Raw genomic sequence first — 15636 nt, 5'->3', positions numbered from 1 at the left:
TTTTTAATTGGGTTGTTTGTCTTTTTATTGTTGAGTTGCAGGAGTTCTTTGTAGATTCTGGATACAAGTCTCGTCCAGGGGCCTTTCTATATGCTGTGTTCAGTCACCTGGAATGAACGAGAGGGACTCGGGCACACAGGCAGGAGGAGCCACCCCACGAGACTCACTCTTTTGGCATTTCTTTCAGCTGAGTGTGGAGGGACAGTGAAAGGAGAGGTGTCGGGGCAGGTGCTGTCTCCCGGGTATCCAGCTCCCTACGAACACAATCTCAACTGCATCTGGACCATCGAGGCTGATGCCGGCTGCACCATTGGGTAAGTGTCAGGGCTGGCGAAGTAACCATTGCCAGTTCAGGGGAGTCGTCACCAGCATCATCACCAGGCCGCCCAGTGAGTGGCTGGCCCTTCACGTCACCTGGAGGCCCTTGTGATCAACAGTGGCTGCTGGGACCCCAGGCTTGGGCTGGGACCCAAGGAAAACCTAGAAAGGCCAGCCTCAGCCTCACAGGGCTGAAATCCATGTTCAGACAACTCTCTGGCCTAGAAGGCACAGTTACAACAGAGCAGTTGAGGACAGAGTCTTGAAGTCATACAGACCCCAGTTTGAACCCCAGCCCTGCCATTTACTGTTTGCAGACTTTGGGTAAGTCCCTTATCCTCTCGGAGTCTCCCTTTCTCTTCTGTAGCACGTGGGTTACATTCTCAGCTTCTCAGGATGAAGCACTCAATGCAACATGGCATGTAATGTGCTCAGCGTAGTACTTGGAACACAGTAAATATCTAATGATGGTTCTGTGGTTATTCCTCTGACAGTAGTAAAGGTCAGCTCAGAGCTGTATGACCCCAGACTGTTTCCTCTCTCAGTCTGAGTTTCCCCCTCTGTAAATGAGGACAAAAATGCTTGTGTTTTAGGATTGTGGAGGAGATACTTAGAAACGCCCAACAGAGTGTCTGGTACTTGGTGTGTACTCCCTGAAAATACAACTTCCTTTCCATATAAGCACCTGACTAACAGGAATTACTTACTGGAGTCCCACAGAGTCAGAGAAGAATGGAGCATCACCATTTATCAAGCCCAGGGCCTGGCACATATATCATATTATGAACTCTTCACAATAGCCCTATTAATAATAATAGTCAGCCCTAAATAGACATTGTTATTATTATTCCCATTTTATAGATGAGAAAACTGAGATTCCAAGAGAATGCATAGTGTGTCTAAGTTCGCACAATGAGTCAGAAAGCTGGGATGTGACCCCAGGTCTTTCTGAATGTTCACACTATGTAACATTGCTGGCAGAGCTGGGCCTTGAGCTGTAGTTCAGATGAGCTTTGAGGAAAAGAGCAGATTGGGGTGGTAGGATGAATGTAGGTGTGGAAGGAGGATCAAACAAGGCCATTGGAGAGGAAACAGTCTGGCTGGAGAGGGCGATGCGTGTGGACAAGGAATGAGAGATAGAGGGTTACAATGTGGCCTGGTTATGGAGGATGTTAAATGCCAGTAAACAAGAGGGAGCCATGGTAGGTTCTTGAGCAGGGTTGGCCCATCAAGGTTATTTGCAGTGGAAAGAGCTCATGGAAAGAAAACCAGTCAGGAATCTGTTGCGGTGATCCAGGAATGAAGCGTGTAGGCTTTGGAATAACGGGGAACCAAGACAAGGAGCAGAAGTATAGCTAGGAGAAGATCCCTGGAGAGTTCTCAATTAAGGGGAACTGCCTGAAGGGGTGTGTTACAGCCTGAGTGGGTGTGTTGCTGCCAGAGATATAGATATTCATATATTTGCTGATGTCTTTAGACTCAGTTCAATTAAAATTTAAAAATTGTATTAAGTGTTTGCTACGTGCAAGTTTTTCAGCTAAGCCCTGTGCAAGATGAGGTCAGCAGACTTCTTAGGGATTTGGCACTATTGGGGGACGAGTTATCTATACAAATTCATCCTGCACACTACTGCTGGAATAACCTTCTGGAAGCACACCTGATCAACTCACCCTCTAACTAGAAACCTTCCATGGCACCCGTGCTCACAGAAGCTAAGCATTGTATCCCGGTTTTCAAGGCCATCGTGACCTCAACCTGCCTTCCCAATCTTATTTTCCACCACTTCTCTTTGATAACATTCAAGTGAAGCTAAGTTACTGGTGGCCCCCGTACCTAGGCTTGTGGCCTCGCTCTGTGCCTTTGTTTCCACTCTGCCCTCCCAGAATGCCCTCCTCCCTCCAAAGGCTTATGTCTAAAATTCCCCATCACTCAAAGTCAAGTGCACGTATCAGCTCACCCAGGAAGTCCTTCCCAGTCGGCTCTCATGGGGACTGCTAGGAGTCATTTCTCCTCTTCTGAACTCCCTTTGCCCATGGCCTGGATTTACCTGATGACACTGACTACTTTTATCCTTTCTTTATGCTCCTCCCTTACCTCTCTGACCAGGGTTGTGGTCTCTGCCTGATCCAACTGTGCAAGTCTCCAGGCTTTCAGCACAGTGCCCCCAGCATCTGGGAGAGGCTCAAGTGTCAAGTGTTGAATGAATGAATGAAGCAGGACTCAGGTATAAAGGTAGTTATATGACTAGCAGATGCCATGAGAGTCCTTCAGTAAATATTAAATGAACAATGAGTGAATCGAGAGCATGATGACTCTTTTACTTTAGCGTGCACCTATGCAAATCAGGAGATGGTTTTCCCGCTTTCCTACCTTAGACCCTCGTTCATTCACTCATTCATTCCTTCCTGTAACAACTGTCTGTCTGGTTAATACGTGGCAGTACCTGCGAGGTGCGAGGTGCTGGCATTGCACAGATGAATGAGACCCAGTCACTGTTCACAAGGAAGAGATGTGCACGTACACACAGAGTGAGGTGGTGGTGTAAGGATGCGGGGGAATGAAAGGGAGGACAGAAGGAGACCACAGAAGCTATCCTGGAAAAGGTGACACCAGAGCTGCGTCCTGAAGGATGGAGAGGAGGTTGCCGGGTAGCCAGGGAGGAAGGTTGGGGGAGACGAACGGCCTTCTAGGCAGAGGCAGTGAGTCGGTGATCAGGCTTCAGGAGCTGGAATTGGGGCCACGTGGCTGGAGGATCACCTGCGATTTGGTGGCGGGGCAGTGGTGGGAGACGGAGCTGGTGGAGCAGGCTGCGTGCAGCCAAGGGGTGGAGGGCCGTGGGGGCTGTGATGCTGGGTTTGGACCTATCCAGGCAGCCCTGTGGAGAAGGGGGTAGACTGGGTCTGGGAGCCCAGTGAGGAGGCTGTCTCCAGAGTGCATGGGGGTGAGGAGGCCTGAATGCAGCCAGTGGCAGTGGGGATGGAGAAGAAGGGACAAATTCAGGAGACATTTAAGTGGTCACACTCACCGGTCTTGCTCTATTCAGTAAAAATGGAAATATTTGAGATTTCAAATATTGAGATTTCTTCTGTTTCCCCATTTTTTTTTTTGCATAACATACAATATGTAAAATACACAGAAAAGTTGAAAGAACAGTATGCTGAGCATCTGTATATTTACCACCTAGACTCAACCACTGTGAATATTTTGCCATATTTGCTGTCTCTCTTTTTTCTCTTTCCATTCTTTTTTTCTTTTCTTTTTTCTGAATCACTCGAAAGTACCTTGTGGGCATCATGGTACTTCATTCCTAAGTACTTTGCATGCATCTTCTGAAGAGAAAGCTACTCCATGACATAGCAACATTAGCATCTCCAAAACACACAGCATTAATCCCCGGGAATTAAGGTTTAGGACAAGGGTTGGAGGAGAGCAGAGAGGTCTAGCAGCAGCTGACAGGCAGAGCACGAGAAATCAATGATGGGGTTTCTGGGCAGGAGTGAGGACTGTTATCACTTACAGGAATGGTGAGCGTGGAGTGGGTTCTGGGAGAGACTGGAGGACCCCTTCCTAGCTATCAGGAAGAGAAGATCAAGACAAATTCAGGAAATATCCTCTCCTGAGCAACACAGCAAGAACTGTAAAGTCATGGGGCACGCTGAGTGTGTGTGAGGACCCCAGGATGGGGACTAGAAGGGGGAAGGTGAAGATAACTTCAGTCCTCCATCTGGAAGGCTTCTTGGAGCCACATGGCCTCAAAGGAGCTAATGCCAAGGGAGCAGAGGAGGGCTTCCCAGCTGTAATGAGAGCTGCTGAAAGATGGAGATGGAGTGACAGGACACTTTTCCCTCCCTCACTCAGTTCCCCACCGTAGCTTGCCATCCCAGTGTGTGCTGCGTCCCCATGCATGTCTGTACTCAAGCGTGTTCTCTCTCTCCCTCTTCCTCCCTCTCCCTCTCTCCCTTTCTGCCTCCCTCACTCTATTTTTCCCTCTTCCTTCTCTCTCCCCCTCTTTCTTCCTCTCTCTCTCTTCCTCCTCCTCTCTCCTCCTCTCTCTCTCTCTCCATGTCTCTCTCCCTCTCTCCTCTCTCCCTTTCTCTCTCCCTCACCCCCCCAACACACCCCACAAATAACCAGCAGCAAAATTAAGAGAATTCCTAATTAGACTAAATTAAGACAAACACAAAAAGCCCCTTTTGTGTTTGAGTCCTTATTCAGAGTAAGATTAACTTATTATTTTTTAACTGGGAATATCTTTGTAGAATTTTTCTATATAAAAAATAGATACTCGTTCTGAAAAATTCAAAATGCAAACAATAAAGAAATGTGTAAAGTGGAAATCTAAAGTCTCACCGTCTTGCTCTGTTCTCTGCCCCACACACCCTGCATAGGATAACCATTGACATCCGTTTGTCCCACTGATTCTTTTAGATATTTTGTATGCCGATATGCACATAAAGCAAATGCGATAGACATGGTTTCTAGAACAAGATCATCTCTATGCAGAGCTCAGTAACTTGCTTTTTGCTTTACCATTTAATCATATATCATCACCTTACTGTGTCAATATGTATAGATTGGCCTCATCCTGATTGGTGGCTACAGGGAATTCTCTTCTATGCACAACCATAATGTTTTTAACTACTCTCCTATTGATGAAGTGAATATTTTCAGTTTTTCACTCCAGTAAACATCCTTATGCATGAATCTTTGAACAGTTGTCCAATTATTTCCTTAGGATATATTATGGAAGACAAATTTGATACGTGACCTCAAATCTCCCTCTGGATATTATAGCAATTGACACGTCCACCCAAAGCCTGCTGCCCACACGGCATCACCAGGCTGTCAATCTTGTCAGTGTTTACCAGTTTGATGAACAAAATGATATTCAGTTGTCTTTGCTGCTTCAAGTTCTTTGTATATTTATCTTTGGGAGAGCTTATTGTTTTCATATAGAGTGTTCAACTGGGTTCATTTCGAAATAGTCTGTAATTTCAGTTTAGATTTCTTTTTAACCTGAGTATTTAAGAATTCTTTTTAACATACTAAGTGGTTATATATTTTATAAAATCCTTTTTATTACTTTTATTTTTACTGCATTTGTCTTTCTTTACTTTTTGAATTTTTGTCTTATGTTCTATGTATATTTGAAGAAAGTGAAAAGAGTACAAGGTTGTATATATTTCTTTTACATCAAGTGTATTATGCCTTCTTTCAAACAAAATGGATTATGCTGCTCTATTGCTTTCTTTTAGTTTTAATTCTTCCTGTTGTTAGCTGATTTGATTTAATTGGCTTTGTTTTTCCTCTAGCGATTTGAAAGTTCTCTATCCTATTTTTACTCTGCCAGCGATCTTGTGTTTTCATTAATTCTGTTTTCAACAGTATTTATCTTGTTATTTCTCCCTCTTTATTTTGGAAATCTTGTTGTTGTTTTCATTTTTATTTCAAGGCAGCTGCATTTTTTGTTTTCAGATTGCTCTTGACAACCTACTTTTGTTTTTATCAGTGTGTTGTCATCTTGCATCTCCCTGAGAATACTATTAATGTTTTGTTTTACAATGTCTCCTGTTTTTCCATGCATTATGCGGTTGGGCCATTTGGTCTGATTATGCTGCTGGATTCCTTTGAAGAGCTAATTCTCTATGTCCCAGGAGTTTTGTCGTTTATTCAGTATCAAGTTGTAGCTAAGAGCTGGACTCAGCCTACCTGCCTTTCTTACTAGCTATGTAGCTCGGGAAGCTCTGTAAGCAGGCCCTCTGTGCCTCACTTCTGGTACCTGTAAAATAGTGGTTAAAAACAGTACCTACCACCTAAGGTTATTATGAGGATTAAGTGAGTTAACATATCCAAAGACCTAGAACAGAGCCTGGCACGTGACTTCCAAGTGATGAGAACCCCCTCCAGGAGCTGGGTAGCTGTTGTTCATTTTACCCAGATGGGGCATCCCCTATGCACAGAGGTTATAGCTCCCCCTTTAGAGTCACAGGTGGTGGATGCTGTGCTGTTGGTGGGAGCAGGTGTCGAGCAGGTTTCCTCTTGGGTGTGCCGGGTGGGAGGGGATGTGGGATAGCCCAGATGCCAGTCCATGAGACTATTCCCAGGGGCACAGACAGGAGACGGTTTGCCTGATGCTTCTCCCCATCCTGCCCCAACCCCTACCTCCCCGTTAGAGGGGACCAGAGGGGTCTGTGGTCAACCTCAGCCCAGCAAGCTGGGCAAAGATTGTCCCTTTCCAGGAGTTCCCAAGAGGGATAGTGGGTGGCTGGAGGGCTCACTGGTCAGGCTGACCCCTCAGTGGGGTCCAAGCAGGAAAGTGGGCCCTTCCCAGGTGTGCATGACAAGAGCGGGCTGGCAATCAGACACTGCCTTGAACAAAGGAGGCGTCTACAGCATTTGGCAAGTGTTTCTCCCTGAGTGCCAAGAATGGGACAAGCTGGCCAATGAACTCCATCCAGGCCTGGCAGCTAACAGCAGGAGAGCAGACCAGTGAGCTGCACCCTCCATGTCACTCTTTCCTGTGTAGTCGTAGAACATGGAGGTTTCATCCCATATGGATGTAGAACATGGAAGCACGTAGAAAATGGAAATTTCATCCCATATGGATGGGGCATCATCTCGGATTCCAGTGTTGGGTCGGAGTTTTCCTTTCTATAATCAGTGGACCAGCTCAGATGAAAATTGTAGAAGAGAGGGAGGCAAAGCCTTTTGCTCTTAATCCTCTGCTCTGCCTAACATTTATCAAATATCTACAGTATACCAGGTTCTGGATCAGTTAATTGTCCTCATTTTGTAGATGAGATCATTGAGGCCCAAAAAGGATGAATGTCTCATGATTACCCAGTGATATGGGTCTCAAACCCGTTCTGTCTGGCTCCAGTCTCTTCTCTTCCCAATCTGCCATTCTGACCCTGGTTTGGTTCCATTTAGCAAAGCAGGCATGGAACACCTCCTCTGTGTGATGCTGTTCAGTGGGAAGCACAAGGGTCAGACTGAGGCCTGTCCTCGCCTTCCGGGGGCTCACATTCTAGTGGGAAATTGTCACACAAACAGGTACCTCCAAGATAAGGTAGATGCTGTAAGTAAGTGCAAGCCAAGTTCAGTCATGGAGAAGAGGGAGAGAAGTTCTGCCTGGAGATGTAGAGGTCAACATTCCTATTGAGGGGAAGAGTGAAGGCATGAACATAGGGGAAAATATAGGGTCTGTCCACGAGAAGACACTCACTTGTTGTGGCTGGAGGCTGCGTGGGGGGGAGATAAGGTTGCACAGGTAAAGAGGAGTTTCTGCAGGACCCTGAATGCCAAGACGAGAACTCTGAATGGACTTCTCAGTATGACGAGGAGTCATTGGGATATTTTGAAGACAATAACGACATTCAGTTCAGTTAAAAAACTTGGAACATTTATCAGTGCTGGGCATTCTGCCAGGCACCGAGGGTATAAATATAAATCAGAAACAGTCCTTTCCCTTGAAGGTCCCAGTCTTACAGATAGAAATTTTCAGTTAGGAATAGAAGGAGAAAACCGGCTCCAGCAGGTGGAGGTTCACTTTCTTCCTGGAACAGGAACCTGAAGGTCCCGTCCAGACCCAGCGCAGCTGCTCAGGCTGCCATTACTTTTCTCCTTGCTCTGCCATCCTGAGGCTTTCGTATTCTTGGTTACCTAGTCAGCTGCTGCATCTCCAGGCATTGTGTCTGTGTTCCAGTCTAAAAGAAGAGGTAAGAAGAAAGGGCACAGAGCTTTCTTCTGGGGAAGGTTTGCATATTTATTCAGGAAGAACCACCATCCTCAGAGACATCTTCCTACATCTCATTAGTCAGAACTTGCTATACCTGGCTGAGCAAAAGTGGGAAATCAATTTTATTTTGCTTTTACTGTTTCAGTAGTAGAGACAGATGGGAGTTTTGGAAATGGAGTACGGGTAAGCCAACCTAGTGTCTGCTGCAGATTCTAATATAGCGTGATAAACGCTATGGTAGAAATATGTACAAAACAATAGAAAAGTATTTGCAAGGACAGTTCATATTCCAGGTGGCAGTTGGGGGTGGGGTCTTACAGAGAGCAAGTGCTATTCTAGCTGCATTTTAAAGAACAGTGGTAGTTCACCGTGCAGGGTGGAGGGGAGGACCTTCCAGGCATGTGAAAGAGAGGAAGGGGTGAATGTACACCGCTGCTTCTGGAAGAGCTCCTTGTCTGGTGTGACATGATGGTATATCTGCTTCAGGAAGCTCAGTGGCGGCATTGCAGAGGATACATTAGCTGGGAAACCAGGCAGGAGTCTCGTATCCTGTCTGAGGGGTCCTGGTTACATTCAGAAGAACTGAGTTTTGTTTCTTGAGTACAAATTTGGTTGGGGTTGAGAGCTATATGTGGCTGGCTACATAGAGGGGAAGTGAGGAAGGCAGGAGAGAGAGTCCTTTGCTGGTGTGCTTTTCCTAAAGAGATCTGGGGCCCAAGGAGGACGGCAGAACTTACTTTTCCCAGAAGCTCTGATTTCTGCTCCTAATGCCCATTTAGTCGTAAAGTTCATTTTTGGCTAGTAGTCCTGGTTTGTTGATTTTTAACCATCGGGATGCTTCTTAATGATTAATGCAGAGGGCAACCTGGAAACTCCGTTCTTGGCTGTTGGTCACAAAGCAGTAGGATTACTGAGAGAAGGGGCCGCGGTTCTGATTACCCAGAACCCCTGCCCCGTGGAGTTTGTCTTCCTGGGAGGGTGCTGGACTGAACAAAACATCTGGCTGTGCCCAAAGCCCAGATTCCCCCGCTGCGGTGTCATATCAATCGTAGGGCAACAATTCCCCACCGTGGTCAGTGTTGCTTCCCTTTAACCGGCAACTGGGCAGCTGGCCCGGAGGAGGCAGAAGGCATGAGAAGTAAAGCTTCTGTTCACAGCTCCTGCCAGGAATTGTGGCTGCAGGTTTAGCAGCTTCCAGAAGGTTTGTTTTTGAGCAGTGACAGTGAGCTAAAACTTAAACAGAGAAGGTCCGTGTACTTGCACTGCAAGAGCTGACCTCCTGAAGGAACTGAACAGATAAGCACATACACAATGGGGCATTCCTTTGTCAGATTTAAGGTTTCAGCAAACCGGGGAATAGTCAAAAGGAGCTCAAAAGTTTTTTGAAGGAGAGGATGTGGATAACCTATAGGTGTAAATGTAGCTTTAAGAGTAGAGGTGCTCTCTGGCAGTTTAGTTTTTTTTTTTCGAGGAAGATTGCCCTGAGCTAACATCTGTTGCCAATTCTCCTCTTTTTTGCTGAGGAAGACTGGCCCTGGGCTAACATCTGTGCCCATCTTCCTCTACTTTATATGGGACACTGCCACGGCATGGCTTTGGTAAGTGGTGCATAGGTCCGTGCCTGGGATCCGAACTGGCGATCCCCAGTCCACTGAAGCGGAGCACACAAACTTAACCACTACGCCACCAGGCTGGCCGCTGGTGAATTAGTTTTTCACGGATCACCTCTAGGGAAAGAAACAGAAACTACTTCAAATTATCCAAGAATAATAATCCAGCTGGGCTGCACTGGATAGTTCAATTGGCCAGAATATATCAACTGGACTGCCAGTTTACAATCTCAGAAATGAATTCCACCATCTCTTAGGAGGAGAATAAACAGTTCAGCTGAAGAAACGCAGACCTTGTTGGTTGGCCACACTGGACCAGTATTGATCTCTCCCTTTCAAAAGATAAGTAAACAAATAAGCAAAAATAAATAAAATAAAATAAACTTGGGTGATGCCACTTAAAACATACCATTCATAAAAAAGAGAACCATTTCCCTAAAGAAATAGAAACATATTTCCTGAAAAGATTTTACTATAGTAGACAGAAGAAAATTTAAATGAGTATATAGATAATATTCTCATTTAAATATAAGAAATAAGGCTGATAGGTAGCAGAAGATGGATGATGAAATGGGAGAGGGGAGCTCCTGAGATAGAAAGACAGTGATGGAGTAAAAAATGCAAAGGTACTAAATGCACAATAACAGTTAAAATCCACAATGGCAGCATTAATGCCTTGCAAGAAATAAAAGCATTGAAGTAGGAGGCAAACTGGAGAGTCTCTCTGAGACTGCAGAGAAAAAGTATGAAAGTATAGAATTAATGAAAGAAAAGTTGCCAAATATGGAAGACAGAGTACCAATCTAGGCTGCATAAATGAAGAAGAACAATGAGCAAAGGGAGCAGAAGGTATCATAAAATACAAAATGTTAGCCAACTCCCCTGAGAAAGGGCAGAGGGATGGAGTGAACAGTGCTAAAACTTCCTTGGAGAACTGAAAAGACTCACTGAGTTCCAGGCAAAATGAATTAGATACAACTTGATGAAAAATGAAACAGTTTCAAGGATAACAAAAAAATCCCTAAAAGCATTTGGCAAAACACATTCACACGGGTAAGCTCCTCATCAGCCCTCATCAAATGAAACCGTGATTTACAAAAGAACAGCCGCCACAACTCAGCCACCCCCTAAGATTTCTTCTCCATCTTATCAAAGGCCAAAGCCGGTGATGTTCTGAGACCCAAGAACTGTCGATTCAGCCAGGATATAATATGCACAAAAGCCACAGAAAATGGACACTCGGGCTTCTTGCAGAACTTGCCAAGACATTGTAGTTGGCTGAATGATAGCCCCCAAAGGTATCAGGTCAGGTCCGAATGCCTGGAACCTAGAAACGTTACCTTATTTGAAAAAGGATCTTTGTAGATGTGATTAAATCAAGGATCTCGAGATGAGATTATCTGGGTGGGCCCTAAATGCAATCACGTGTCTTTATAAGAGGGAAGCAGAGGGAGATTTTATGCACACAGAGAGGAAGGTGATGTGAAGACAGACACAGAGATGGGAGTGATGCAGCCACAAGTCAAGGAATGCCAACAGCCACCAGAAGTTGGAAGAGGCAAAGAAAGAATTCTCCTTTAGAAACTCCAGAGGGAGCAGGGCACTGCCAACACCTTTATTTCAGCATAGCGATACTGATTTCAGACTGCTGGCCTCCAGAACTGTGAAAGAATAAATTCCTGTTGTTTCAAGTCACCAAGTTTGTGGTACTTTCCCACAGCAGCCACAGGAAACTAAGATAGACATATAATTTTTTTTTTTCGGTGAGGAAAATTGGCCCTAAGCTAACATCTATGGCCAAGCCTCCTCTTTTTGCTTGAGGAAAAGTGACCCTGAGCCAACATTTGTGCCAATCTTCCTCTGTTTTATATGTGGGACGCCACCACAGCATGGCTTGATGAGCTGTGTGTAGGTCCACACCTGGGATCCGAACCTGTGAACCCCAGGCTGCCGAAGCGGAGCGCACAAACTTAACCACTACACCATCAGGCTGGCCCCCTAAAACAGACATACAATTTTTAGCCTACTGAGATGTTTAGAAAAAAATATACTAAGAATTGATGACCATGAAAGACAATATTTAATTTGGGTCTTTGGTCCGTGATTATATTGTCAGTGGTTTGATAGCTGGGGGAAGGCATAGGAGAAAGTAAAATCTTCATTAGCTTTTCTGTCTTACATAAGGGAGCATGAAATGGTATGTTATTTTTTAATTTGATAATTAGAGAATGCAAGTTTAGGAGGATTTTTGAAAATGTTTAAAGAACTTGAAAACACCATTGCATAAAGATACATGCACCCCTGTGTTCATTGCAGCGTAATTCACAATAGCCAAGACTTGGAAGCAACCTAAGTGCCCATCAAGGAACGAATGGATAAAGCAGATGTGGTATATATACACAATGGAATACTACTCAGCCATAAGAAACGATGAAATCCAGCCATTTGTGACAACATGGATGGACATTTCGGGTATTATGCAAAGCGAAATAAGTCGGAGGGAGAAGGTCAAATACTGTATGATTTCCCTCATTAAGTAGTAGATAATAACAACAATAAACAAACACATAGAAACAGAGATTGGATTGGTGGTTACCAGAGGGGAAGGGGGGAGGGGGGAGGGCAAAAGGGATAATTCGGCACGTGTGTGGCGATGGGTTGTAGTTAGTATTTGGGTGGTGAACATGATGTATTCTATGCAGAAATAGAAGTATAATGATGTACACCTGAAATTTATACAATGTTATAAACCAATGTTACTGCAATAAATAAAAAATTAAAAAAATAAAAATAAAAAAATAATATATGACTGAAAAAAAAAAGATACTTAAAGTAGAAGTAAAAACAAGATGTATACTTTGAAAATCAGTGAAAAAAGTGTGAAAACTAAGAAATGTTACAAAAATAAAAAGGAAATAGGAAGAAAATATAATAAAAAGCATAAAATGGAACGATGGAAATAAGCTTGTATTAGTCAGCAGTAATGGCTAACATATAACAAATAACCCCCGAATCTCAGTGTTTTAACACAATGAAGGTTCATTTTTCACTCACTTGACAGTCCAATGCTGGTCTGCAGGGGGCAGGGCTATGGGCGTGTGTTGGTGGGGGTGCCACTTCCACAAAAGAATTCAAGGCTCCAGGCTCCTTCCACGTGAGAGCCTCACAGTTCTTCAGTGCTTCCCCACATCTGGCCAGCTGAGGAGGGAAAGAGAAAGCATGAGAATGTGGGACAAAGTTCTTTAAGAGTCAGGCCTTCCGTCCACATCCCACTGACCAGAACACGTTTCACAGCTCACCTGTATCAGGGAGAGTGTGCCTAGGAGGAAGAGGAAACAAGAATTGGTGAACACGTAATATCGTCACTGCTACCAAGAACAAACATGTCAGTTCTGATACTAAGTATAATTAATTCCCTTTTATCCAGCCACTCTCATGTGAGGTTGAAAGGAATGGGAGGAAAAGAGGCAGTTACAAGAGCTCAGGATGGGCAGGGGAGTGGGAGGGTCCATGGGTAGGGCCCAGACCAAAGAAGACCTGTAGTGTGAGACCCCGTTGAAGGATCCGCAAAGAACCAAAGTCAAGTGGGAGAACAGAGTACAAGACTCAGGAATGCTGAGTAGAGGGTCTGCACAAGGAGTGGGCAGGATGGCGCGTGGGGCATCGCAGAGGGAGGCCCCCAGATGATGGCACACAGGAAAAGGAAGCCTCTCTTGTCACGTGTGGTACAGGTACTGTGACCGACCTGTGGGCAGAACGGGAGCTGCACCATGAGCTGATGCCCACAAGTTAAACTTCCATATTACAAGGAAAAGATTCTCAGGTTAGGTAAAGAAAAGAAAATGCTGCTAAACAGAAGAATAAGGAAATATGAAAAATAAAAGGTTGAGACAAACCTTTTTCTCTCATGAGAATAGCATGAGAACATGCATAAATAAAAAGCAGGCATCAGGGGCCGGCCCGGTGGCGTAGCGGTTAAGTGTATGCACTCGGCTGCAGTGGCCCGGGGTTCCCCGGTCTGGATCCCGGGTGTGCACCAACACGCCGCTTGTCAAGCCATGCTGTGGCGACGTCCCATATAAAGTGGAGGAAGATGGGCACGGATGTTAGCCCAGGGCCAGTCTTCCTCAGCAAAAAGAGGAGGATTGGCATCAGATGTTAGCTCAGGGCTGATCTTCCTCATAAAAAAAAAAAAAATGCAGAGATCATAATATCGCTTTTTCTAAAAAAAAAAAGGTAAAATTCAAGGTAAAAAAACATTAAAAAGGAACAGAGGGAATTATTTCATGTGATAAAATGCACAGCCCACAATAATGCTAATAGTCATGAATCTTATGCACCAAATAACCTAACAAAAAAACATAAAGCAAAATCTGTCAGACATACAAGGAGAAATTGACAATTGTAGGAGAATTTAACACATCTTAGTCAAGTAAAATAAATACATAAATAGAACAAAAGTGGAATTTTAGGTGCTTTTACCATTTATTGATTTTATGCTATGTCTCAGGCTCAGTGCTAGGTACTTTGTATGTGATTTCATTTACAGTCATCCTCTTAGCAAGACTGCTGGATAGATGATGTTACTGCCATTTTACAGAGGAGTAAACTGAGGCTCTGCAAGGTCACCCAATTAGCTGTCACAGGACTAGTGTTTGGCCCCAGGTCTTTGACTCCACAGCCACTGTTTTTTCCGTTTTGTTCTATAGCCTCTTCAGAAGGCAAGAGCCTTTCATTTTATGGAAAACATTTCTTCCAAGAAGAATAAAGACACAGCTGCCCCTCACAGAACCCCTGACACCTTCAGGGCAGGTTCTGGCTGATGATAGGCAGTCACAGAGCCTTGATTTACAGGGTGATAGTGAAGAGAAGGCCACTGGTCCACGGTCACCCAGCAAGGTAGAGTGGAACACAAGGCAGTAGACTAAGTCCTGCGTTGGTGCACTGCCCCACCTCCCAGCACACCAGTCACTGCTGCTTCTTCAGGGACCTGAAGCCCAGGTTTATTCTTTCACTTATGAAAATAACAAAAGAATCTTTTTTTCTATTTAATACCAGCTGGCCCCAAGAAAGAAGAGCCTCTAATTTTGCTCTAGACACTAATACTTGCTTTGGAATTTGGTCTGTCTTCTCAGTTTTTGCTCTTTGGATAGCACGATGCTTTAATTATTATTGTCTGCTATTATGATTATGGTTTAATTGTTGGTTTGTAGCTCTGCGTGGCTCAGAGGGGGGCATTTTATAAAACCAGTATTATTTTCTTATTGTCATTTCCTATGTCGCTGAGGATAATTTAAGCTGCTTTCTCATTTGGGGACAGGAGTGATTTCTGACCGCTTCCCCCTGCAGCAGCTGTTCATTCACATGCCATCTTCCCCTGATGTAAAGATCCACGTTATGACTCTTAATGGTGCAGCATCCATTGTGTTCGTGCAGTGGTGACAGTTGCTTGGGAGCACCTGATGCCCTTTCACATTCTGGGGCCCAGCCAGAAGGCAAGTGAAACCAACATATCAAGATGCTATGGATTTATTTTTTTCTTTTCCCGTTTTGCGTATCTTTCCAATGTGCAGTGGATACAGATGAACCACCTGTAAGGCTTGAGGTGGGCAGTATCCAAGAAATGCACAGTGTGTTCAAGTTTCCTTCAGACTGAGAGAACTGAGGACCATCATCTCAGAAGCGAGTTTTGCCCATAGACAGCATTTGAGGGGTGCAGCCTCCTGCAATGAGAATCTGATGCTCTCCTAGCTTTTTAGATTAAGGCTCTGGTAGTAAATCCCTTCCGGTCATGAAGCTGAGCGTCATGAACCTTACCAGCCTTACCAGCAAAGCCCAGGGGAGTCTCAGTGGCAGGCTGATGGGAAGAGGTAAGGGAGCGAGGACCAGGTGGGGGCACCCTCACCTGGGGACCTGCTCTTGGGAGATTGTGGTGGAAGGGGGGACTCGGTGGACACACCATGACGAAAA

General features: G+C 44.8%; 1 protein-coding gene across 2 annotated transcripts in view; it reads left to right on the top strand.

Moving 5' to 3' along the window:
- The window catches only part of CSMD2 (CUB and Sushi multiple domains 2), a 606380-nt gene that overhangs the window by 426992 nt on the left and 163752 nt on the right, over positions 1-15636 (top strand). For both annotated transcript variants that reach the window (XM_058553610.1, XM_058553609.1), the window contains exon 25: positions 188-314. In XM_058553610.1, the coding sequence (XP_058409593.1) occupies positions 188-314 (127 nt within the window). The remainder of the gene's footprint in view (positions 1-187; positions 315-15636) is intronic.

Source organism: Diceros bicornis, chromosome 13, assembly GCF_020826845.1.
Source record: "Diceros bicornis minor isolate mBicDic1 chromosome 13, mDicBic1.mat.cur, whole genome shotgun sequence".
NCBI lineage: Eukaryota > Metazoa > Chordata > Mammalia > Perissodactyla > Rhinocerotidae > Diceros > Diceros bicornis.
Note: the sequence above shows the minus strand (reverse complement) of the source record. Positions and strands in the feature narration are given on the sequence as shown.